The sequence below is a fragment of the Trachemys scripta genome, unplaced genomic scaffold, assembly GCF_013100865.1.
Source record: "Trachemys scripta elegans isolate TJP31775 unplaced genomic scaffold, CAS_Tse_1.0 scaffold_26, whole genome shotgun sequence".
Taxonomy (NCBI): domain Eukaryota; kingdom Metazoa; phylum Chordata; order Testudines; family Emydidae; genus Trachemys; species Trachemys scripta.
In genome coordinates this window covers 1,230,140-1,256,630 of record NW_023260511.1, presented here as the reverse complement: position 1 = coordinate 1,256,630, position 26,491 = coordinate 1,230,140, and the positions used below count along the sequence as shown (strand labels likewise).

General features: G+C 42.9%; 1 protein-coding gene across 9 annotated transcripts in view; it reads right to left on the bottom strand.

Annotated features, from left to right (window-relative positions):
• The window catches only part of LOC117870353 (ret finger protein-like 4A), a 39,630-nt gene extending 13,421 nt beyond the window's left edge, over nucleotides 1-26,209 (bottom strand). Inside the window, exons 1-14 of one of the 9 annotated variants that reach the window (XM_034757487.1) lie at nucleotides 26,116-26,209; nucleotides 25,600-25,718; nucleotides 20,801-20,833; nucleotides 20,184-20,267; nucleotides 18,930-19,031; nucleotides 15,927-16,043; nucleotides 14,166-14,186; nucleotides 12,989-13,102; nucleotides 12,451-12,471; nucleotides 8,964-8,984; nucleotides 8,159-8,194; nucleotides 7,579-7,662; nucleotides 5,051-5,071; nucleotides 3,901-4,014 (exon numbers count right to left, since the gene is read on the bottom strand). In XM_034757487.1, coding sequence (XP_034613378.1) covers nucleotides 3,901-4,014; nucleotides 5,051-5,071; nucleotides 7,579-7,662; nucleotides 8,159-8,194; nucleotides 8,964-8,984; nucleotides 12,451-12,471; nucleotides 12,989-13,102; nucleotides 14,166-14,186; nucleotides 15,927-16,043; nucleotides 18,930-19,031; nucleotides 20,184-20,267; nucleotides 20,801-20,804 — 739 coding nt within the window. In that variant the 5' untranslated portion in view covers nucleotides 20,805-20,833; nucleotides 25,600-25,718; nucleotides 26,116-26,209. The remainder of the gene's footprint in view (nucleotides 1-3,900; nucleotides 4,015-5,050; nucleotides 5,072-7,578; nucleotides 7,663-8,158; nucleotides 8,195-8,963; nucleotides 8,985-12,450; nucleotides 12,472-12,988; nucleotides 13,103-14,165; nucleotides 14,187-15,926; nucleotides 16,044-18,929; nucleotides 19,032-20,183; nucleotides 20,268-20,800; nucleotides 20,834-25,599; nucleotides 25,719-26,115) is intronic. The other 8 variants (XM_034757486.1, XM_034757484.1, XM_034757483.1 and 5 more) reach the window with 8 other exon arrangements.
• Between the last annotated feature and the right edge of the window lie 282 nt (nucleotides 26,210-26,491).

Sequence of the window (26,491 nt, the reverse complement as noted above, 5' to 3'; positions counted from 1 at the left end):
TTAAAGGTGAATGTATTATTTTAGCACCTCATGGTTTCTGCAGCAGGTTGGGAATTGGAAGAGATGTCGGTGTGTGTTAGGCTTGAATCCAGGAACTCACCATGATAGCTGGAGTGCATTGAACTCTGACATAGCTTCTTCTTTTTAACATACCTTCTTCCCTGCCCCTAAACTTGCTACTATGAGAGTAGGGTGGCATAGCATCATTGTGCCAAATCTAGGACACTGAGGAGGTTCGACTAGATGACCTCCTGAGGTCCCTGCCAACCCTGATATTCTATGACTCCCCCTATATCTGGGCTATACCCGATGGTTGGTTTCACACTTCTTGTGGCTCATGAAGGAATTAATTGAAATTCAGAATCAGGACTTCATTCAATTTTCTTCCCTGCCTGCTTCTCTTTTTCCCATTCCTCCCTTAAATCTTTCCGTTCATTCTCATCTATCCTAGTTTTCTGTCCTCACTGGTTCATCTTCGCATCTGGTTCATTTCTTCCCTTACCTTCCCCATCAGCTCTCACTCCTCTTCTTTTCTCCCAGGTTTCTTTCCTCATCATTTCAATGGTATCAGCTCTTTTCCCTGACTGCTTTTCTTGCTTTCTCTCCCCTGTTTGTTCAGCCCATTCCCCTTTCTTGTCCTGTCTTTCTGACCTCATTACCTCCCCATATATAGTTTTCCATCCCAAAGCTTCCCAAACTTTTCTCCTCTTCACATCTTCTTCTTTGCACTCCCATATTTCTCCTGTTCTCTCCCTGCACCTCTTTACCATTCTCCCTCAAATCCTTCAACTTATCCTCTGCTCTCAGCCATCCTGACATTTCCATCTGTGGCTCCAAGATTCTTTCCCCCCATCCTCTGCACCCTATACCTCCCCACCAGGTTTCTGTCAATACGTCATTATTCTCCCTTTCTTGCTGAAAGAATTCTTCAGCCCCAGAACAACTCTCTGTGCTGCTCCATCTGCACTGCAAGCCCCCGAAGAAGTTATCTGCCTCCACAGCTGTCAAAACCTGCAGGACTCAGATGTGGGACCACAGAGGTTCCAGGCCACTATCACTGCCACATCGCCACCATGTTGTGGCTGGGCTGCTGGTGGGAAATTTGGTGAAGCCAGACACTACAGGAAGTACTGCCCAGTAGGTTAGGAGTGGAGGCCCCCTGCAGTCGAATGATTGGGCCATGCTGGATATAAATCAGGAAGCCATCACAGGGGTGTTGACTGCCTGCGTGCTTCTGTTCCAGACCTTGCCTTGCTGTGAATCCCAGAGTCAGGCTTCTGACCCCAGTTCATTCTTGACTCTGCTTTGATATGGGGAAAAAACTTACCCTTTGTGTCTGTTGTTGTTCTCCAGGAAAGAGGGGAACAGGAAGCAGTTATGCTATGAGAAGCTGAAAGCCAGGTATGATCATAGATCATCAGATCACATCTAGAAATACTTATTTGGAAACCCAGAAAGTGTAAGTAGATCAGAAATGTTTAGAAAGACGTGATCAGGTTTATTTCTGTTTATTTCTTATGGCTAGTGGACTCCTCTGTGCTAACCCCAGATGCTTTTCTTTGCTTTTAACCTTTAAGCTGAACCTCCAAGAAAGCTATTTTGGGTGCTTAGTTCCTGGAATTGCTCTTTTAAAGTCTAGCAAAAGCCTAAGTTCCAGATGCATTTTCTTTCTTTTTGTTTTTAATAAACAATTACCTTTTTAAGAACAGGATTGGGTTTTTGTGTCCTAAGAGGTTTGTGCATATGTTGTTTGATTAGCTGGTGGCAACAGCTGATTTATTTTGTTTTCTTTCTCAGCTCTTCCCTGGGGAGAGGGGGGTAAAAGGGCTTGAGGGTACCCCACAGGGAGGAATTCCCAAGTGCGCCTTTTTGGGTCCCAAGGGGTTTTTTTGCACTTGGGTGGTGGCAGCATTTACCATCCAAGCTCAGAAAAAAGCTGTAACCTTGGGAGTTTAATACAAGCCTGGAGTGGCCAATATTAATTTTTAAAATCCTTGCGGGCCCCCACCTCCTGCACTCAAAGTGCCAGAGTGGGGAATCAGCCTTGACAGTAGGTATCAATGGTTCACTGTCAGACTAGGACTTTATATCTAGTGGGGTCCTGCAGGAGCCAGTCCTGGGTCCAAAACTATCAAAAGTTCCATAAATTACTTGGATAATGGAGTGAGGTGTATGTTTATAACATTTGCAGATGACAACCTGGGACTAGTTGCAAACACTTTGCAGGAAAGGGTTAGGATTCAAAATAAGCTTGATAAATTAGAGAACTGCTCTGAAATCAACAAGATGAAATTTAATAAAGAAAAGTGCAAAGTACTTCACTTAGGAAGGAAAAATCAAATGCATAACTATAAAATGGGGAATAACTGGTAGGTGATGGTAATGCAGAAATGGATCCAAGGGTTAGAGTGGATCACAAATTGAAAATGAGTCAATAAGATAATGCAGTTGAGAAAAAAAGGCTAATATCATTTTGGAGTGTATTAACAGGAGTGTTGTATGTAAGATGTGGGAGGTAATTTTCCCACTCTACTCGGCACTGGTGATGCCCCAGCTGCATACAGTGTCAATTTCTGGGTACCACAGTCTAAGAAAAATGTGGACATATTGGATTAAGTCTGTGAGGGAGGTCAACAAAATGAAAACAATTTTTTAAAAATGTGACTATGAGGAAAGATTATAAAAACTCAGCACATTTAGTCTGGAGAAAAGAAGACCGAAGGGGGACCTGAGAACAGTCTTCAAATATGTTTAAAGGGCTGGTGTAAAGAGGAGTGTGATGAATAGTTCTCCATGTCCACTGAAAGTAGGACAAGAAGCAATGGGCTTAATCTGCAGCAAGGTTAGATATAAGGAAAAACTTTCAACCAATAAGGGTTGTGAAGCTCTGAAATAGGCTTCCGAGGGAGGCTGTGGAATCACCATCACTGGAGGTTTTTAAGAACACCTGTCAGGGATTGTCTAGGTTTACTTGGTCCCTCCCCAGTGCAGGGGGCTGGATTAGATGACCTCTCAAGGCCACTTCCAGCTCTACATTTCTATAAGTGTATCCTGTGCCTATGGCCCTTAGGGCATTCTTTGCACACATACTCCAAACCTCCTCAGTCAGGTGTCTGCCAATAATTCAGTATTTCCCCTTAATTTCCAAATGAATTTGTCAGCCCCTGGAGAATTCACTAACCCTGATCAGTTTCCATTCACAAACTAGCTGTACAATTTCACTCCTACTTCATCCTCAGCCCACCACCTTCACTGACATCAGTTCATCCTAACACACACTCATCCCGTCAATCCATTCTCCATCTCTACTCAATTAATATTCCACTCGTTCACAGTGTATAAGTGTTCACTCATGTTCACCATTGCAACCACAAACCTCATTCCTGGGACCTGGCCTATGAATTCTTAGAATATCAGGGTTGGAAGGGACCTCAGGAGATCATCTAGTCCAAACCCCTGCTCAAAGCAGGACCAATCCCCAATTAAATCATCCATTTCTGAGGTCTAGGGTGAAATATCTGGTCAAAACCAGAATGTACCCAAACCCCTAACATCTAACAGTGCAGGGGTTAGGGTGCTCCACCATGGTGAGGAAAACCCAAATTTCAGTCCCTATTCTGCCTCATACAAAGCAAGAACTTGAATGTGGGTCACCCATTTACCAGGGAGATCTCCTCACCCCCAGGCTATGTGGTCAAGCTCCACTCTTAGAGCTGCACCACTTTGTGAAAATAATTAAATATTTCTGTTTGGGGAGGGAGAAAGGTAATAGATTTTGCTTTTCTCCTCTTCAAGGCACAAGAGCGGGAATCCTTGTCACTTCAATTCACCCTTGCTGACTCCTTTTATACTTGCAACATCTCCATCCCCGTCCCCTAAGTAAAAGTTCTCACTCCTCACCAAAAGGATTTAAGGTTTGGATCATCTTCTTGCACAGCTGCATGGGCCGACTCCCAAGAGCCAAAATATTTGCAATAATTCCTTTGTGTTCACTGACTTCTGCTTTCTCATTATCTGAAAAAGGGATATGTTGAGATTAGATAAACAGATAGACATGTACAGCCTGGAAACATTTTAGTCAGAAGGGGAATGTCAGGTGACTTTCCATTTAAACATCATTCTAATTTATGAGACACTGTACAATGGAGGAAACTCAGAATTAGAAATAGATCAAAAATGTTTCTTTAGATAAGCTTGCTTTAGACAGAAACATACTAGTCTGCTGTCTAAATTGCCATACACCACAATGTACTGTCATCATTCAATAAGCAGGCCCAGCACATGTGCAAGTGGCCACTAGCTGGCAATCCATACACCTCCCTCATCTTTTTTTCTATCTCTTCTCCTCTGGCCACTTCACTCAGCTCACCAGTTGGTCTCCTCCATCTGCCAGCCCATAGATGAAGGAAAGAGATCTACCTTCTCCAGAGAATTTGGTTTGATTCCAGAGAACCTTTAAGTGTGCATGCACTGGGGGAATGAAAGCCTAGGATAGATGGGAAGTGATGATGTTTACAGAAATGGGGTGAATAAGAGTAATGTGGGTGGGGGCATAATGGGGAATTACCAGGGGAAGGGGAGAACTATCAGGACTGCATTAAGCACTAGGCTGCTCTATGTGGTTGAGCTGAACAGCCTCTTGTAATTGGAAAAGGTGCAGGTCTAGTACTTGAGCCTAAAGACAGACCAAAGCTAACCATAACCCAGGTAGAACTGAACACAGAAGATCATGTCCTCTTTCACAAGGCTTTGTCCCCAAATTCAGCCAGAATTACTTAGCTAGCTCTGATAGATATAGCGCACATTAGTGTATGGAGTAAGGCAGAAACAAGAACTCCTAGAATAACTTTACAGTACTATCACAACGTGCCCCTGACTTGAGTGAGACATGTAGACACAAACTGCATAGGTGTATACACAAATAGACTTACATTTCAGACTTCAGGCGGGAGTTAAACAAAATGAATGCTAAATAGTGGATTACATTTGGATATTTGAACTCTAAGTTCAGGAAGGATATGTCACCACTCTAATATCAAAGCAGACTTACCATTGTTCAGCAGGACTTTTTCTGTAAGGGAAAAAGAAATGGACAAAATAAGTATGATTTAATTAAAAAAAATTGTGGATTTAAAATCAGAAATTTTAGAAGATAGTGAATAATTTTCTTCTTCAGCTTTTCACCAAATTCAGGATCAGAACATCTTGTGATCAGCCTCTGAAAGTGACAATCTGTCTAGACATCTGGATATTTCAGGTTTGCTACACTGAAAGTTGACAGACAGCAATGTCAGTTATAGATTTATTGTGTCTACTGTATTTTTTCCAGAATTATATTCTGAGTTGGGGGGAAAAATCGCTTATCTTTATAAAAGATCACTTAATTGAACCTCATTAGATGAAAGGTGTAAGAATTCCAGGGGGAGTGTCTTATTCTGATTCCTGGAAGTACTCCAAAGGTGGAGTTCAGGGGAAAGATGAGGCATGACCATAAACCTTTAGAAGTGGAGGAGACTAGAGTGGTCTATGTGGAGCATTTTGGGTCAGCAGCTGGAGACCAGTGATGATTGACGTAAGTTACACGGTGTCTACACTTGCATGGTGTTGACCTATTTACATCGATCTTGCCTCTGCACCACTTGGGGAGGTGGTGTTATTAAGTCAGCATAAAGGGGCACTTAAGTCAGTGGGAGACACAGCTAGATCGACTTAAGCCGTGTTACATTAACATAACTCTGTCATGTAGACCAGGCCTGAGCAACATTTCCCAGCTGGAGAACAAAGGACTGGGAACATGTGAGGTGTGGGAATCAGAGTTAGCTGGAAGGAGTTGGGGTTCTGACCTGCAGTCAGACAAAGGAGATTAGACAGAGAGACAGACAGAGCTTGAACCAAGGGATTCACTACAGCTTGGCTGGACTCTAGGTTAACCAGAATGGGCTCTGCTTTAACCTTCCTTCCTCTGTGCTACACTGAGGACTTCCTAAATTGTGTGCAACTTGACTAATAAACCCGACTGTTTGACAACGCTGATTCAGTGTCACTGCAAATACTTGGTGAGATACATTAATCCTTGGAGAGTGCACAAGTCTCCTCAGGAGTCTATTTCCCTTGGATTTGTTGAACTGAGTTCACAGAGTGAAGCAGGAGGGCTGAAGGCCCAGAGGTACAGTGTGAAGTCATCCTGAGGCTACATGGCTTACCCTGGAGAAACAGTGAGACCTACAGGTTCTGGAAAACTGACATAGATCCTCTTAGAAACTATTAGAATACTGGGGAGCACCACTGATTGGGTGGATCCATGACTTGGCGTACCTACATCACTTAACTTCAGGGTTTCTGGTGCAAGTGTCATGACTACTGACTCTAATTAATTTCTGCACCCCAAGTGTGCAGGATCTGGGCAAAGAAATCTTTTTGTGATGACTGCAACACAGAAGAGCCTTCTGGGACTGCTAGAGTTTGTCAAGCTTGTTTGTTAGACTGGAGGGAAGCTTCAATCATCAGCAAGGGAGAGACTGTGATCTGCCTTTGTGTGAATGTGCCAGTGAGTGGGATTAGCTGTGGCATGTCAGAGCGCTCCAGACCTTTGTGTGGCTTGTCCAAGGACTGTTGGTAACAGCAGTATCTGTCAGCAGGGACCTCTGCCCTTGGGACTTGAATTCTTCTCCTTTCCCTCCATTTCTTTCCCATTATCCCCCAACCCCAACAGTTCATCCTCTGACATCAACCTATCCAACCATGTTTCCCCAATCCAGTCTCTGCAGTCCATTGTTTTTGGTTCTGCATACCCAGTGAATACTCCAGCACCTGAACACTTTCTCTGCCCCTCAGACACCATTGCCATAATCCACCCTCTGAGCTTCACTCCATTAATCCATCCTCATATTATTTGTATTATCATAGTGCTCAAGACCCCCAATCATAGCCATGGACCCCAGTGCGCTAGGTGCTGTACAAACACAGAGCAAAAAACAGTCTCTTCCCCAAACAGCTGACAATCTAATTATGGGACAAAAGACAACTGATGGAGGTGGATGGGGAGTATGAGAAAAGAATTCTGTTCCCTTCTCATTGGCTACCCTCCCACACCCTGCTTCCACTCATATCTTTTCTGCCCAATCCATCAGCCTCAACAATATATGGTTTGACCGCCATCCATCTTCTGCTTTTCCTTCATATCCCATACCTGAACTCAGCCTGTTTTTTATACTCATCCTCCTGCCTTCAGCCCATCCTCTACTGCAGCGCCCCAGGCACTACATAAATACGTATTTCATTCTTTTTCCTCCCTTTCTTCCCCTATAACTTACATGATCCTCTGCAGCCCCACTCCCCAGCAATCCCTGCTCTGTCCCCATATCCTCTCCTATTCAGTTGATCTTTTGTACCTATCACCACACTAATTTATTGCTCCTTGCCATCACCACTCAATGTTGTCCCCACTTCTCCTATAACCTGCTTCTCTGGCTTTCTTCCTCTAGTTACAGGTCTGTCCTCAGTAGACTGTACGATGGACTTTGCTGGTCATCTCCCAGGTATAAGAAAAGAAACACTTGAGATTCCAATTAACCCTACCTTGCAACATGAACATTTTTTGTGGCAGGAAGCTCAAGAGTGCAAAAATCCTGAAGGGTAGACTTTTTTCTGTGTTAACACTCTCTGAAAACAAAAATAAAAATTTACAGAAATAGAAATGATATATATTTAGGTTGGCACAGCCTTGTTTTAATACAAGTTAAACAAAAGAATGTAAAATCACTTTGCATCTAAATAGCTTGATAAATTATCAAAATTGTACATCATAAGAAATCAAAGTCAGAAAAATCACACTTTATCATTACCATAATTACCACAGACCAAGCATCACAACCTTAGTTCTACCTCCTAGGAATGCCAGACTTTCAGCCTTTACCCATCCTTCCATACAAATCCCTTTACCAAGCAATGTCCTTCCAACAGAACAAACTACTCAAAGAGAGTGAGAAAGAGCAACAAAAGTCTAGAAATTAATTATTAGCAATTCTTGGAACCTAACAATTGTTCTGCTATGCTACTGCATAGCCAGTAACAAATATTTATGTGTGAAGGGAAGATACACTTATTCGAAGAAATATGTTATCCACCTCTCCTTTTGTGAAAATCAGTTCAAACTTACCCATTTCTTTACTGCGTTCTGTTATGCTGGCTCCTCCTATAAAAGAAAAAAATCTCCAACTGTATCTGCATTCAGTCCCATATTCTGTACATGGACCAAAGTTCTGTTGCCAGAGCCCTAGGTCCAAGACCATTATTCAGCTCTTTCATTCTTCAGAACAGAGTTCATATATTGTATACATTTAATCAACTAAAGATTGTTAAATTAGAAGATAAATTGACAAAAAAATAAAATACAAGATTTTTTATCAGACTATATCACTTTAATAAATTTGGGCTCTCCCTGTCCTTTTAAAAAGCCTCGTCCTCAAATGCATCCTGAATTATTTGGTGTCTCATGTGCATCTAATACCAATGAGGGTTTGAAATAAGGCACTGACCGCAACATCGTCCAGGTCTTTATTACCTAGTACAAGGTGCACCTGATGCGTCTGGGACCAGTAGACACAAACACTGAAAACATTATATAGAAATAGACTTCCACTGCGAAATTCACTTGGGAGTTATATGAAATGTCTGCTAAATAATGTACTGTATTTGGAAAGAGGGACTGTGACTTCAAAAAAGTATGGTGCCAGTTTCCAGCATGGAGTTTTCATCACTTTGATTAGATATCTAAGCAAAGTTAACTCTCTGAACTAGCTTCCACTTGGGATTCCCCAGTGTTTGATGATAGATAGATAGATAGATAGATAGATAGATAGATAGATAGATAGATAGATAGATAGATAGATAGATAGATAAACTCTTTTGATTATAGAACTCCTTTGTGTGAGGTTGCATTTCAGAAAGCAGTGTAAACTCACCATTTCCTTCTTGAATTTGGCCTGGAAAAAAATGATATTTTTAATATATTGAATTACCTAGGTCTACTTACATTACTGTTCTTCTTAAATATGTTCCAGGTCTAATTCTTAGTTCAAGCTGAGTCATGGTTCCCAGATGAATTAAGGGGATGGGGATTAATGGTGACTGCATTATCTTGGTATCTCAGAGCTAGGAGCAGTCCTCTGTGTATTCTACAAGGAATTGTCCAGATTAGTTGGAGGGGACTGAACTCAGGCCATAGCCCATCATGTCCTCAAAATACCCCTAGCCATGTCCCAACAATACCTTAACACCAGTGGCTCTGAGGGGGATGGAATAGGGTCATTCTACCAAAGCCAGGACACGAAGGAATGCCTCTGCACCTGGACTACCACTGCGTGACCAGTTTTTGATTCTTGGTGACTCTAAAGGGATCATCAGACACTCAAAATAAGATCCTTTTTCTTCACTCAAAAACAACAAGGAATGGTAACATACAAAATCCAGTAGGTGAACACTTCAATCTCCCTGGTCATTCAATTACAGATTTAAAAGTCACTATTATTAAACAAAAAAAACCTTCAGAAACAGACTTCAAAGAGAAACAGCAGAACTAAAATTCATTTGCAAATTTAACACCATTAATCTGGGCTTGAATAGGGACTGATTGAATTGGCCCTGTTAACACTGGTTCTCCACTTGCGAGGTACTCCCTTCTCTTCATGTGTCATTATATAACACATTCATCTGTAACGTTCACCCCATGCATCTGAAGAAGTGAGGTTTTTACCCACGAAAGCTTATGCCCAAATAAATCTGTTAGTCTTTAAGGTGCCACCAGACTCCTTGTTGTTTTTGGAGATACAGACTAACACAGCAACCCCCTGTTATTTTTCTTCACTCAACCTCTTTTCTTTCCCTTCCTGTCTCTCTTTTCCCTCACCTTTTTTTCCCTACAAATGACTTTCTTTCTCCCCATTCCACCTGCAAATCTCTCCCTCCATGCTTGTCCATCACAGTTTTCCTTCTCCTACCTATCTTCCCATCACATTCAACTCTACCCTTAACTTCCCAATATGTTTTCAATCCTTTTCCTCACTCTTTGTCCCTTTCATGTTGTTAGTTATTTTTCCTTGTTCTCTGTCCTGCTTACTCACCCATCTTCTAGTCACCCCATGCCCTTTTTCTGTCCCACTTCTGTGTTCCCATCCTCACACCCATCTTATATGCAGTTCTCCATCCCAAAGGTCCCCTAAGATTTCTCTCTCTTTGGCTGTCCTTAGCACTCCCTCAGCTCTCCTGTCCTCTCCCTCCATTTCTTTTGCAATGTCTCTCAAGTACTTAAATTTATCCTCTGCCTTCAACCATCCTCTACTAAAAAAGTTTAATTATGACCAGATACTTAACATAATTAATATAAACAATAAGAGAGAAGGAACACAAGCCAGAATAGGGAAAGAACAGGTTAAAGAATGTTTAGATAAGTTAGATGTATTCAAGTCAGTGGGGAAATTCATCTTAGGGTACTTAAGAAACTAGTTGAAGCAATCTTAGTGTTCTTAGTGATTATCTTACAGATCTCCTGGAAGACAGATGAGGTACCAGAGGACTGGAAAAGGGCAAACAGAGAAACTCTCCTTAAAAAGGGGAACAAAGGGGGCCTGATCATCTTAACTTTGACACTGGAACAAATGATTAAGCAATCAATCTGTAAACACCTAGAGGATTATAGGGAAGTAAATAGCAGCCAACATGGATTTATTAAGAACACAAACCAACCAATTTCCTTCTTTGACAGGGTTTCTAGTGTACTGGATGGGGGAAAGCTGTAGATGTGATGCTGACTTTAGTGAGGCTTTTAACAGAGTCCTACATAACATTCTCATACCCAAACTAGGGAAATTCAGTCCAGATGAAGTTGCTATAATGTGGATGTAAAACTGCTTGAAAGACCATACTCAAAAAAGTAGGTATCAATGGTTCACTGTCACGCTAGGAGTTTATATCTAGTAGGGTCCTGCAGGAGTCAGTCCTGGGTCTAATATTATCCAAAAGTTTCATAAATGACTTGGATAATGGAGTGAAGTATACTCTGGGTCCCCAGAAGGGGCAGGGCCTTGGGCAGAAGGGGCGGGGCTGGGGTCAGCCTCCCCCAGCCAGCCCATCTGTGCTCTCTGGCCCATGCCTCCCAGGGTTCCAGCAGCGATTTAAAAGAGCCCAGGGCTCCAGCCAGGATCCCCAGGCCCTCTGAAATCACTGGGCCCCGGGGCACCTGTCCCTTTTACTCCTCCCACCCATCCACCCCGTTGGTGGCCCTGCCAGCCGGGTCCCTAGACAATCAGGAATGTCAGATGACTTTGGTTCTACACATCCTTCTAACGTATGGGACTCTGTACAATGGAGGTAAGTAAGAGTCAGAAATTCATCAGAAATGTTTCTTTTGACAAGCTTGCTTTAGATAGAGACATAATAAGATGCTTTCTAATTTTCCATATACTAAGAGATACTGTCGTCATTTAATAAGCAGGCCCAGCACATGTGCAAGTGGCCACCAGCTGGCTGCCTGTACATCTTTTCTTCTCTTCTCTGCTCCTGTGGCAACCTCAACTCAGCTCACCAGTTGGTCTCCTCCATCTGCCAACCCATGGAGGAAGGAAAGATACCTCCCTTCTCCAGAGAATCCCAGTAATTTGGTTTGACTCCAGGGAACTTTTAAGTGACCATGCATTGGGGGAATTGAAGCCTAGGACAGATGGGGATGTGATGAGTAGTTAGAGAGGTAGGGGTGAATAAGGGTAATGTGGGTGAGGGCATAATTGTTATTTGGACAAGCAGCAGGTCTGGTACTACAGCCTAAGGACAGACCAAAGCTAATCCTAACCGTGTTAGAGCTGAGCAAAGAAGGTCATGCCCCTTCTCTGTCCTTTTATGGGGCTTCATTCCCAAATGCTGTCTGAATTACTTGGCTACCTCACATAGACCTAGCACCAATTACTGTATGGAATAAGACAGAAACAAGAACACCTAGAATGACATTATAGTACCCAGCACAACATGCCCTGACTTTGCTGGCACATGCAGACACAAATGCCATAGGAGTATAACACAAATAGACTTACACTTCAGACTTCAGGTGGTTAAACAAAATTAATGCTAAACAGTGGACTATCTTTGGAGTTTCAGAGTAACAGCCGTGTTAGTCTGTATCCGCAAAAAGAAGAACAGGAGTACTTGTGGCACCTTAGAGACTAACAAATTTATTAGAGCATAAGCTTTCGTGGACTACAGCCCACTTCTTCGGATGCATATAAAGTGGGCTGTAGTCCACGAAAGCTTATGCTCTAATAAATTTGTTAGTCTCTAAGGTGCCACAAGTACTTCTGTTCTTCTTTTTATCTTTGGAGTGAAAGACCGTAACATCAGGATAAATGTGGAGCCAGTTTTCATAATGGGACTTTCACCACTTGGATATCACAGCAAACTTACCATTCTCCAGCTGGAACTTGTCTAGAAAAGAAAAAGAAATAGACAAAGTAATTATTATTATTTTAATAGCTAAATTGACAGCTGACAGTCAGCAATGTCAGTTATAGATTTATTGTGTCTGCTGGATTTTTCCAGAATTATTTGCTGAGTTGGGGGGAAAAACTGATCTTCATAAAAGATCATTTAATGGAACCTGATTGGATGAAAGATGTATCAGTTCCAGGGGGAGTGCCTTATTCAGATTCATAGAAGTACTCCATGGGTGGAGTTCAGGAGAAGTATGAAGAATGACATTTACAAGGGAGATCTCCTCACCACCCCTGGCAATGCAGTCAATCTCTTCTCTTAGAGCTGATCCACTTTGTAAAAATAATTAAATATTTCTGTTTGGGGAGGGAGAAAGGTAATAGATTTTGCTTTTCTCCTCTTCAAGGCACAAGAGCAGGAATCCTTGATACTTCAATTCACCCTTGTTGACTCCTTTTATACTTGCAACATCTCCATCCCCGTCCCCTAAGTAAAAGTTCCCACTCCTCACCAAAAGGATTTAGGGTTTGGATCATCTTCATGCACAGTTGCATGGGCCGACTCCCGAGAGCCAAAATATTTGCAATAATTCCTTTTTGTTCACTGACTTCTGCTTTCTCATTATCTGAAAAAGGGATATGTTGAGATTAGATAAACAGATAGACATGTACAGCCTGGAAACTTTTTAGTCAGAAGGGGAATGTCAGGTGACTTTCCATCTAAACATCATTCTAATTTATGAGACACTGTACAATGGAGGAAACTCAGAATTAGAAATAGATCAAAAATGTTTCTTTAGATAAGCTTGCTTTAGACATACTAGTCTGCTGTCTAATTTGCCATACACCAAGATGTACTGTCATCATTCAATAAGCAGGCCCAGCACATGTGCAAGTGGCCACTAGCTGGCAATCCATACACCACCCTCATCTTTTCTTCTTTTCTCTGCTCCCGTGGCCACCTCACTCAGCTCACCAGTTGGTCTCCTCCATCTGCCAGCCCACAGAGGAAGGAAAGAGATCTTCCTTCTCCAGAGAATCCCAGAAATTTGGTTTGACTCCAGAGAACCTGTAAGTGTGCATGCACTGGGGGAATGAAAGCCTAGGATAGATGGGGAAGTGATGAGGGTTACAGAAATAGGGGTGAATAAGAGCAATGTGGAAGGGGGCATGATAGGGAATTACAAGGGGAGGGGAAGAACTATCAGGACTGCATTAAGCACTAGGCTGCTCTATGTGGTTGAGCTGAACAGCCTCTTGTAATTGGAAAAGCTGCAGGTCTGGTACTTGATCCTAAAGACAGATGAAAGCTAACCTAACCCTGGTAGAACTGAGCACAGAAGGTCATGTCCCCTTTTACAAGGCTTTGTCCCCAAATTCAGCCAGAATTACTTAGCTAGCTCTGATAGATAAAGTGCCCATTAATGTATAGAGTAAGGCAGAAACAAGAACACCTGGAATAACTTTACAGTATTAGCACAACATGATCCTGACTTGGGTGGAGCAAGTAGACACAAACAGCATAGGTATATACACAAATAGACTTACATTTCAGACTTCAGGCGGGAGTTAAACAAAATTAATGCTAAACAGTGGACTATGTTCGGAGTGAGCAACTGTAAGATTAGGAAGGATATGGTGCCAGTTTTCATAATGGGACTTGCACCACTTGGATCACAGCAAACTTACCATTCTCCTGCTGGAACTTGTCTAGAAAAGAAAAAGAAATAGACAAAATAATTATTATTACTTTTAAAATATTTTTTTTGTTGTAAGTTGTTATGGATTTGAAATCAGAAATTTTAGAGGATAGCCAGTAATTTTCTTCTTCAGCCTTTCACCAGGTTCATGACTAAAACATCTTGTGATCAGCCTCTGTAAAGAGACAATCTGTCTAGAGTGCTGGATATTTGGGGTTTGCTACATTGACAGCTGACAGTCAGCAATGTCAGTTATAGATTTATTATGTCTGCTGGATTTTTCCAGAATTATTTTGCTGAGTTGGGGGAAAAAACTGATCTTCATAAAAGATCATTTAATGGAACCTGATTGGATGAAAGATGTATCAGTCCCAGGGGGAGTGCCTTATTCGGATTCATGGAAGTACTGCATGGGTGGAGTTCAGGAGAAGCATGAAGAATGACATAATAACAGTTTTCAACTATGTAAAAGGTTGTTACAAGGAGGATGAAGAAAAATTGTTTTTCTTAACCTCTGAGGATAGGACAAAAAGCAATGGGCTTAAATTGCAGCAAGGGAGGTTTAGGTTGGACATTGGGAAAAAAACTTCCTAACTGTCAGGGTGGTTAATCACTGGAATAAATTGCCTTGGGCGGTTATGGAGTCTCCATCATTGGAGATATTTAAGAGCAGGTTGGACAAACACCTGTCAGGAATGGTCTAGATAATACGTAGACCTGACATGAGTGCAGGGGACTGGAATAGATGTCCTTCCGAGGCCCCTTCCACTTCTATGATTCTATGACCATCTATCTTTAGAAATAGAGACAGAAGTTGACTTAGTGTCTCTGCCCCCACTGTTGCAGCTCTAAAAGCCATGTGACAAAAGCCATGTGACTTTAAGTAAGGCTAATGCTTCCTGTTCTAGAGACTGGCCATTGACTGGGTGATGGACCCCAGCAATGAAGACTTGACATAGACAAGTCTGTTAGTATTCAAAGGCCAGATCCACAGAGGGAATTAGATGCCTATGTCCCAGTTTTGGTGCTATTGTAAGCCACAAAACTCCAATTTAGCTGCTACCTAAACTCAGTGCCTATATTTTCAGGGCAAAAGACCCCTACAGGCTGATGTTTCTGCCCCTGACCATGCATACTGTTGCCTCCCTCTAACAAATTGATTCTTTTCCCATGCAGCCACTTGGCAGTCTGCCTTCCCTGGCCAACAGACGCTCTGCATCCTTGCTTCTCTTACCATCTGGTCGTCTGCTGCACATGACCATGATTTCCTGGCTTCCTGACTAAGCTCAACCGCAAGTCTGCCACTCGTCTCCTGACTGTGACTTGGTAACTGAGCCGTGCACACAGGCAGCCCATGGACCAGCTCTGACAACTAGCCAGATAAAAATTCCTACATCCCCTTTCTGCCTTCATTGCTAATGCATTAGCTGCCCGCATTCACCGACATCCACACTACTCCAGCTGTGCTTTCTGTTCAGCCACAGTAAACTGATCCTCTCCCCATCCCAGTCAGCTGCCTGCCTGCCTTTCCACACCCAACAGATCCTCTGCCTCATCACTTCTATGTGCTGCCCTTCTGTTCCCACTTCCCATATTAACACAGATGTTGTTATTGGAGTTGAGAATGGACTTTGCTCTTCTCCTCCTCTATTCAGATGTCCAGAAACACTCAGAATTGCTGTTCACCCTAGCTTACCTTTTCCACACCTCTCACATCCTTAGTCTCCTGATAAAAACTCCTATTCCTCACCTTGGTTAACCCATGGGAATCGTATGAACTTCTCCAACTTTTGAAAAGGCTGGAACCTGAGTTCAAAAATCTTTGTAAGAATCCCCATGGATTGATTGTCTTCTGTCTTCTGAGTACCTGAAAAAGGGATAGATGTATAATTAGACATGTATAGCCTGTTGTGTTTTAATGAACAAAAGGAAAGTAAGGTCACTTTACATGTAAACCTCAATAACACTGCTCTACAGCCAAAATGCTTCTGAAATAAATGTAGTCAAACTTTACTAATTCTGGGTCACTGAGAACGAAAATGATGTTTAAAATTGTTGATTGGCTCTAGTTTTAAAGATATGCTATTGGGTCAGTATATACGACCCTTGACTTGGGAATGGCGGAGGATAAGTGAGTTATAAAGGGAAGGGATCTCAATTTAAACCAGAAATGACTAAAATACATCTTTGACTGGATCTATGAATAAATCTATGACTGGGTTTGGACAGTTCTTGCTTTTTAGGCAAAACAATGAATGATGCAGTCTGAAGCTGGTATTGCGTCATACATGATATGAATTGCATCATGTTATTCCTAGAAGTCATGGATGATGCAATGCAATCATAACGAAGCTTATATCACTCTGCTGAACGAATTGCCCTTGTAATTCTGTGAGCCTTCAGTGGACCAGGGACTAGATACTGCAGGAAACACTCCCTGCAGTGATTGATGTGCACCCATCTCTACCTCTACAGATAGAGCAAAGCCTGAGGGGGCTTGGAAGGCTGTGCTTTTGTTCCCAGAGGCTGATGGATACAGGAAGGCACAAACAAGACTTCCTTGTACTAAGGACAGGTGGGGCCTCATGCCTCACAGCTCTGGTACCCTTGGGGAATATCTTTTGCCTTCCCACAAACTGAAAAATTATTATATGACTATACACACACACTAGACATGTATAGCCTGGTGCCTTTTATGTCAAAAGAGGAATGTAGAGTCCACTTTGCATTTAAACATTATAGTAAATCATCACACACTGTACAGATTACAGAATTTAATGGTGGAGATGCCACAGACCTGTTTCTCCAGGTCAGTGTGGGTACAGACATAGTAGGATGCCAACAATTGCCATATTCCCAGGGGCACTGTACCACCTCAATCAGTTGCCATGTAGTCACAGAACATGTGAAAGTAACCACTATATCAGCTGTATTAGATTTTCTTCTCTCCTCTTCCTCATGGCCACCTCACTCAGCTCACTGACCTTTGTGTCTCACCAATTGGTCTTCTCCATCTGCCAGCCCATGGAGGAAGGAAACAGTTCTCCCTTCTCCAGAGAAGCCCAGTAATTTGGCTGGACTGTAGGGAAGTTCTTAGTGTGCATGCACTGGGGGAATGAAAGCCTGGGACAGATGGGAAGGTGAGTGTGGGGTGAAGAAGGAGAAATGGGCAAGGGCATGATGCGGGAATTATTGGAAAGGAGAAGGAGAATTGTCAAGGCTGCATTAAACGTTGGCCTATTCTGTGTGCCTGACCTGAAGAACCTCCTTTTTTTGGAGAAGCAGCAGGTCTGGGATGTGTGATGGTGAAGACACACCATAGCTGGCCTAAGACCTGGCAGGATGAAATGTTGCAGACCATGGGCCCTCCCTGTTCTTTTAAAAAACCTTGTCCCCAAATGCATCCTGAATTATTTGGTGTCTCAGGTAGATCTAATACCAATTAGTGTTTGAACTAAGGCACTCACAGCAACATCCTCCCGGTCTTTACTACCTAGCACAAGGTGCCCCGGATGTGTTTGGGACCAGTACACACAAACACTGAAAACACTATATAGAAATAGACTTCCACCGCAAAGTTCAGTTGGAAGTTATATGAAATGTCTGCTAAATAATGTACTATATTTGGAAAGAGGGACTGTGACTTCAAAAGAGTATGATGTCAGTTTTCAGTACAGAGTTTTCATCACTTTGATTAGATATCTAAGCAAAGTTAACACCCACTGTGTGTGTGTGTGGGAGGAAGTTAGGCTGATTGGGGGAAGCAGCCACAGGTGCGGCCATGCCCCAATCAGGCACCTGCTGGCCCTATAAGAGGGCTGAGGGCCAGAGGCTGAGACAGACACTCTCTTTAGCTTGAGAGAGAAGGACTTGGCTGCCTGGGAAGCTGAGCAGGGTACCTGAGGTGAAGCAGTGCTGGGGAAGGGCAGAGGGAGCTGGGGAGCTCCAGCCTAGCAGAACCCCAGGCTGCAGGTCAAGTTAAGGACCCACAAACGGTACTGGGGCTGTAGAGGGGCAGCCCAGGAATAGGCAGAGGCAACTGGTCCAACCCCCCTTGCTGATGATGAGTGGTTTATAGACTGCAGTCTGCCCCAGTGAACAGGGGCTAGATAATGACTGGCAGTAGCCACTGAGGCAAGGTGGGGATAGGAGGTTGGGGTTTCCCCTGGATGGGGAGACCCAGACAGTGGGTTACTGCAGGGGCAGAACCATAACATAGAAGTGAGACACCAGCCTACAGAGGGCACTCCGGGCTGGAACGAGCTAATTCCCAGGACCACCAGCAGGAGGCTTGCGCCGGTGAGTCATTGCCCCGCCACATGGTGACTGAATTACCTTGGTACCTCATAGATTTTGGGGCCTCTCAAGTATAGGAGCAGTCCTCAGTATATGCTACAAAGGAATTGACCAGATTAGTTGGAGGGGACTGAACTCCTGTTTTGACAATGCTGTTTTGAGTGTCACTCCAAAAGCTTAGTGAGATGCATTAATCCTTGGAGAGTTCACAAGTCTCCTCAGTTGTGTTTCCATTGTATTTGTTGAATAGAGTTCACAGGGTGAAGCAGGAGGCTCTGAAGGCCCATAGGTCCAGTGTGAAGTCATCCTGAGGCTACATGGCTTACCCTGGAGAAAGAGTGAGAACCTATGGGTTCTGGAAAACTGACATAGGTCCTCTTAGAAACTATTGCAATACTAGGGACAGGAGCATCACAGATTGGGTGGATCTATGACTTGGAGTACCTACATCACTTACCTCCAGGGTTTCTGGTGCAAGTGTCATGACTACTGACTCTGGTTAATTTCTGTGCCACCAGAGTGCAGGATCTGGGCAAAGACACCTTTTTGTGAAGTCCCTCTGCAACACAGAAGAGCCTTCTGAGACTGCTAGAGTTTGTCAAGCTTGTTTGTTAGACTGGAGGGAAGCTTCAATCATCAGCAAGGGAGAGAATGTGATCTGCCTTTGTGTGAATGTGCCAGGGAGTGGGATTAGCTGTGGCATGTCAGAGTACTCCAGACCTTTGTGCGGCTTGTCCAAGGACTGTTGGTAACAGCAGTATCTGTCAGCAGGGACCTCTGCCCTTGGGACTCCAATTCTTCTCATTTTCCTCCATTTCTTTCCCATTATCCCCCAACCCCAACAGTTCATCCTCTGATATCAACTAATCAAACCATGTTTCCCCAATCTAGTCTCTGCAGTCCATTGTTTTTGATTCTGCATACCCAGTGAATACTCAAGCAACTGAAGACTTCTCTGCCCCTCAGATCCCATTGCTATCAATCCACCCTCTGAGCTCCACGCCATTAATCCATCTTCTTATTATTTGTATTACCATAGTGCTCAAGATCCCCAATCATAGTCATGGACCCCAGTGTGCTAGGTGCTGTACAAACCCAGAGCAAAAAACAGTCTCTTCCCCAAACAGCTGACAATCTAATTATAGGACAAGAGACAACTGATGGAGGTGGATGGGGAGTACGAGAAAAGAATTCTGTTCCCTTCTCATTGGCTGCCTTCCCACACCCTGCTTCCACTCATATCTTTTCTGCCCAATCCATCAGCCTCAACAATATATGGTTTGACCGCCATCCATCTTTTGCTTTTCCTTCATATCCCATACCTGAACTTAGCCTGTTTTTTATACTCATCCTCCTGTCTTCAGCCCATCCTCTACTGCAGCGCCCCAGGCACTATATAAATACGTATTTCATTCTTTTTCCTCCCTTTCTTCCCCTATAACTTACATGATCCTCTGCAGCCCCACTCCCCAGCAATCCCTGCTCTGCCCCCATATCCTCTCCTATTTAGTTGATCTTTTGTACCTATCACCACACTAATTTACTGCTCCTTGCCATCACCACTCAATGTTGTCCCTACTTCTCCTATAACCTGCTTCTCTGGCTTTCTTCCTCTAGTTACAGGTCTGTCCTCAGTAGACTGTACAATGGACTTTGCTGGTCATCTCCCAGGTATAAGAAAAGAAACACTTGAGATTCCAATTAACCCTACCTCGCAACATGAACATTTTTTGTGGCAGGAAGCTCAAGAGTGCAAAAATCCTGAAGGGTAGACTTTTTTCTGTGTTAACACTCTCTGAAAACAAAAATAAAAATTTACAGAAATAGAAATGATATATATTTAGGTTGGCACAGCCTTGTTTTAATACAAGTTAAACAAAAGAATGTAAAATCACTTTGCATCTAAATAGCTTGATAAATTATCAAAATTGTACATCATAAGAAATCAAAGTCAGAAAAATCACACTTTATCATTACCATAAATTACTGTTCACCACAGACCAAGCATCACAACCTTAGTTCTACCTCCTAGGAATGCCAGACTTTCATCCTTTACCCATCCTTCCATATAAATCCCTTTACCAAGCAATGTCCTTCCAACAGAACAAACTACTCAAAGAGAGTGAGAAAGAGTAACAAAAGTCTAGAAATTAATTAATAGCAACTCTTGGAGCCTAACAATTGTTCTGCTATGCTACTGCATAGCCAGTAACAAATATTTATGTGTGAAGGGAAGATACACTTATTTAAAGAAATATGTTGTCCACTTCTCCTTTTGTGAGAACTTTTGTGTTTCAGTTAAAGTGTTGAAAATCAGTTCAGACTTACCCATTTCTTTCTTGCATTCTGTTATGCTGGCTCCTATAAAAGAAAAAAAAATCTTCACATTTATCTGTGTTAATTATTCAGTCCCATATTCTGTACATTGAAAAAATGTGTTGCGTAAAACAGTTTCTCTTGCAATATAAGTAGATGTGAAGTTTTAAATCTACATTTAATGCAAGGCAGAGTGTAAGCTTTCAGCATCCTGTTTTCCTTAACTGTTAATGCAAAAAAACATACAAAGATGTGGGAGATTTAGGCTTGGATTTTCAAAGAAGCCTAAGGGAGTTAGGCACACACTTCCCATTGAAAGTCAGTGGGATTTGCGTACCCTACTTCCATATGTGTCTTTGAATATCTGCCATTTAAGCAGGCAGATTTTCAAAAATCTTTGTAACAGGCAAAAGAAACCCCTGGGGCAGGGATCGGCAACCTTTGGCATGCAACTCACCATGGTAAGCCCCCTGACAGGCCAGGCCAATCTGTTTACGTGCTGCATCCGGTTCGGCTGATCACGGCTCCCACTGGCCACGGTTTGCTGCTCCAGGCCAATGGGGGCTGCGGGCACATCTGTCGGGCCATGCCGCTTCCCACAGCCCCCATTTGCCTGGAGAGGCGGACCGAAGCCAATGGGAGCCGCGATTGGCTGAACGTGCAGATGTGGCAGGTAAACAAAGCAGCCTGGACCGCCAGGGTGCTTACCCTGGTGAGCCGCGTGCCAAAGGTTGCCGATCCCTGCCCTAGGACATTTCTGCATTTAAACAATAAAGCCAGCTATGCAGTAAATTCCCAGTTGATAAGGGCACAATCCAGGTGAAATGATGAAGTTCAGGGTTCACAGGATAAGTGACAAATCACCCAAGTGCAGCAATACTCTCACTGGGACAAAGTTTTTCTGATCTACAGTAGTAATGGAGGCCTTGCCTACTGGGGTGGGGACCAGGACAGGGAAGCCTATGAGCAGCACAACTAAAAAGAACCACAGATCATCACAGTCATTAAGGAAATGCCCCACTAGGGAATGAGCTTCTGTGCAAAGGCCCACAAAGCAGGAGCTGTGAGCTTCAGGTTGTGAATTGGGAGAATGCTGAGGGGGGATGTGATGAAGTGGGAATGTTTTTAATGTCTTCTCTGATTACAGTGTGTGTGCCTCAGTTTCCCCCTACACTCTGTAGCCTGACAACTGATGGCTGGGCCACCTCCTCTGCAAGAATCAGCCAGAGGTGTTGATGCAAACCAGGTGACCTGCTGGCCTGAGAAAGAGACAAAGGAACAAGGAGGGGGAACAGTTGTTTCTGGGGTCAGAAAGCTGGAACCGGTCAGTCTCCTGTTTGGGACTCAGGGAAGTTCAGGGCACTGGATCCCCCCAAGATGGACTTTGCTGAAAGCTCTGTTCTATGCTGTGTTCCTGTTGACTAATAAACCTTCTGTTTTACAATGCTGGCTCAGAGTTACTGCTGACTGCAAAATTGGGGTATATGGCACTTTGGGGGAGTGCAAGGCTTCCCCAGGCATTCCATGCAGGTGGACTTGCTGCAGGGATCTCACAGTGTGAACGGGAGGTGCTTCAAGATTAGTTCCTCCCAGTGACCGTACGGAGCCAAGAGATCACAGGGCCTGTGAATCCATGACATGGGGTAATGGCTTGATCCTGGGTATCCAACCTTCAGCTGTGAATGCCATCTCTGTGTCACACACATCTGTAATAGCCATCTCCTACTTATCCAGGCTATGCTGTCTCCCCTTGACCCCTCGTGGGAATGTCAATGGTGTCTGCAGTTTCCAGTGACAAGGAGAATTTCTCTCTTACTCCTAATCACTGTACACTGTGGTGTTGGGGCTGCCTGTCTCTAGGGAAATTGATAGGTCTGTGACTGTGTGGATCAGAGCAGTTAGGAAACCTCCAAACCTCAGAGATGCAGCAGAGTGTCCACTCTCTGTAGAGTCCTGATGGTACTTTCCAAGTCCCTTGTGACATGGATGCAGTGCTGACCCTGAGCAGCAGGGACAGGGCATGGCTCCTCCAGCTCTGTCTATTAGTTCCCCCTTTCAGTGGTTCAGAGGGATAACATTACGGTGAGCCTGAATCTCTGTATAGCCAATAGTTAGTGCGCTGGGGATGGGATTTTGGCTTCTTCGTGCCTAAATCGCTTTTGAAAATGAGATTTAGGCTCCTAAGTCAATTAGACTTGCAACAATGAGTGCCACAACTCCTAGATATTTTTACAAATCTGGTCCTTAGTGCGTTTTATCCTGAGGCTCCTTCCGTGAAAGGGAGCTATTCCCTGACTCACAGGGGTGTTTTGAGGAGCTTAGATACTGAGGTGATCAGGGCCACATAAGTACTGTAGATAGACATAGACTATGAATTAAGTCCTCCGAGGCACTAGACCATGTTGGGGGTTGAAGGGGCTGCAGCCTCCCCCTCCCTGACACTTATGTTGCCTCGACCTGCTGCCTCCCATGCTCCTAGGCTCTGGTCTATGTGCCCCTAGCCTTCCTGTTCCTTGCCTCTGAAAAAAATTCTGGCTCTCCTTCTTCCATGTACTGATCTTATTAACTCTCACTAAATGCTGTCTGTCTCTGATGCTTACACTATCCATTTTTCACTTAGGCACATGTGCGTGTGGCGAGGTCATTATTCCAGTGCTGTTTGTTTTCAGGGTGCACAGTAGCCAATAAGAGGTGTTTTACCCTTTGCCTCCAGCTTTAGAAGGGCCTCTCATCTGACTTACTCATGGACACCTGGGATCGCCCTTGAATCCCCAAAGAGTTCTTCTAAAACATCCCGTTTGGGGCCTCATGCCCCAGACATCACTCCACTGTCCTGCGCCATTGGAGAGCTCTAGAAAAATGATGCTCAGACAACTTGGGTGTGGCCGGACAGCAGCTGGAGCGATACTGTATTTAGAACTTACTAAGAAAATTTAGGCTGAATCCAGAAGAGGATGGGTCTCAAAGGTAACTTTAAGCCTCCTTTCACATCCTGCTCCACTTTGGCGGTTAGTGGTGAGAGGAGCTCCAATAAGTTGCACTGGCTGTTAATGCCCCCACGGGACTGCTTCATCAACCCATGATCTTGAACGTATGATAAGGGTTCAGCCAGGCACCCTTCCCTGGCCACACTCCTGACATGCACTCTACACCAGAGATGAAGAGAAGGTGACATAGGGTCATGTTGGGAGAATCCCCAGCTCATCATTTAATCCAGCTTTCTCCATGCTTTGTGCTGGTGAAACACAGCAATTCATGTAAAATAGGTAGGAAGAATCAAGCTCTTGATTTAAACTTACAGTCATACCATATACAAGGCAAGCAAAGGATGCAAAGTTGATCTCATGCCAAACATTTTTTTTACTTTATAAAAACCACAGACATTTACATTTAGATATTCAAAGAATCAGAAAATAATTATACAACACAAATTATTAAACTATATACAAACATACTGCATTTGTACAATCATAAGAAGTTCTGTAACAAAGTAACAGGTATAGAGTATAGGCTCACAAACTATTTAAAGCAACAGGGGGTCCTGTGGCACCTTTGAGACTAACAGAAGTATTGGGAGCATAAGCTTTCGTGGGTAAGAACNTATAGGAATTGTGTAGTGTCCCTTTAAATAGTTTCAAGTATCAGAGGGGTAGCCATGTTAGTCTGAATCTGTAAAAAGCAACAGGGGGTCCTGTGGCACCTTTGAGACTAACAGAAGTATTGGGAGCATAAGCTTTCGTGGGTAAGAACTCACTTGCATCTGAAGAAGTGAGGTTCTTACCCACGAAAGCTTATGCTCCCAATACTTCTGTTAGTCTCAAAGGTGCCACAGGACCCCCTGTTGCTTTTTACAGATTCAGACTAACATGGCTACCCCTCTGATACTTGAAACTATTTAAAGGGACACTACACAATTCCTATACACGGGGTTAGAATTTTTGGTTTTCAGTTCTTTAATGTGTAATAATATTGAAATGGAATGGTGTGTGTATGGAGCTTGTTTGTGTGTTGGTGTGATGGAGTGTAATGACTATATTGAGCTACTATTTGGCAATTGGTTCTGATGGGCATGACATAGCCTCAACTTCTGATTTCTCTGTCATTGCTTGTGGTGTTAATTAATATACTTGAAGCAGACTTAAATAAGCACATTCCTAAATAGTATTGCTACAAATCCTTTCTAAAGAAATAATTAGATTAATTATTTTTCAACCAATTTTCACCAAAAATATCAGCAAAAATCCTTGCATGTTCCTTCAACTGAGGAGGTTTTAAAATGGGCAAATAAAAGGCATCGGTTTTTGTGTTACCTTTTCTGAAGGAAAGAACTAAGGGAAGCGTACAGTATTCCTCCACCTTGGTACGAGCATGACATTGTAATGGGCTACTTACTTTCTAGTCACTCTGGATGAACAAAGATTAGGTAATGGAGAATCAGTAACAGTTTAGTTTATATTCTCTTTGTAGAGCTATAACTTGGTCCTCCTCAGAATAGTCTTTTGGCTTCTCTTATTTCTGTAAAATGTCATGCAAACTTGTAGCACTAGTATCACTAAAAAAACCAGATTTCCTTTTTTAATTAGTTTTTTTTGCTCTAATATTGAGATGTTTTGGAATATCATGATGGGGTATGATGCTAGTCAAATAGGGTGATCAACAAAACTTTATATAGAGGAAAGTGAAATTAAGCAAAGAGATGAAGAAAAATGATTGAAAAATCATAATTTAACTAGAGTTTCAAACCATTGCATTCACAATACAATCAAACAGAAGATGTTTTTATTATCAATAGTGCTCATGTTCAGACTTACGTTTGCTCTTTGAAGGGAATCCAGTCTCTGTGTCTGCTTTTTAACTTCCAGCTGAGAAAGGGAACTAGTTCACACTCTTTCTCTTTTTATCTGTCCCTTTCAGAGAGAAAACAGTTTTCCTGTTGGACAATGAAAGTACATGTTACATCAACAATAAGTCAACATGACAAGGTTCAAAGATCATTAGAGACGAAAGCAAACTATGGCAGATAAAAGTGAACTTTGATCTCACTCTTTGAATACCTGGGGTGTGATTCACCACTCCATTATAGAATTTTATGCTGATGTGACTACAATGGTTTACTTGGATCACCAGGGCAAAATTGATGTAACAACATGGTGGTTCAGGCCTAGTATCTTAAATGATATTGTGGAGTGGTGGCAAATGCTCCATAGTTAAGGTTGCCAGATTCCAGGGGCCAGATTTAGCACTGTGCTGGGTGTATGGCTGCTTTCTAGCCATAGTGTACTGGTGAACATGGCCCTACATTTCAGTTACAAACCCTACTGACCTACCAGTTGGGAGGTTAGATCTGAAGGCCAGTAGAATTTTTCTACAAAGTTTGAAGTTCATCAGACAAGTTTCCTTAATCTTGACACCCTAAATTAAAGGAGTTAATCAGAGTTCAAAAAGCTTTCCAACTCCCCCCCCCACACACACACACTTTGTAGGGAACAAGCAAAATGAAAGAGATATAATGTAGTTTACTTGATGTGGCTAGTTGCCATCTGTTACAGAGGACCAAAACTTAGTTGGTTAAACTCTTGTAATTTTCTAATTTTAAAACTTGTTCCTAGAGAAAAACAAATAAGCTTTGTTATAGTAAAGTTAAGGATGTAGTCATGTATCAGTTATATATATATATATAGCTTTCAAGTATGATAGCATGTT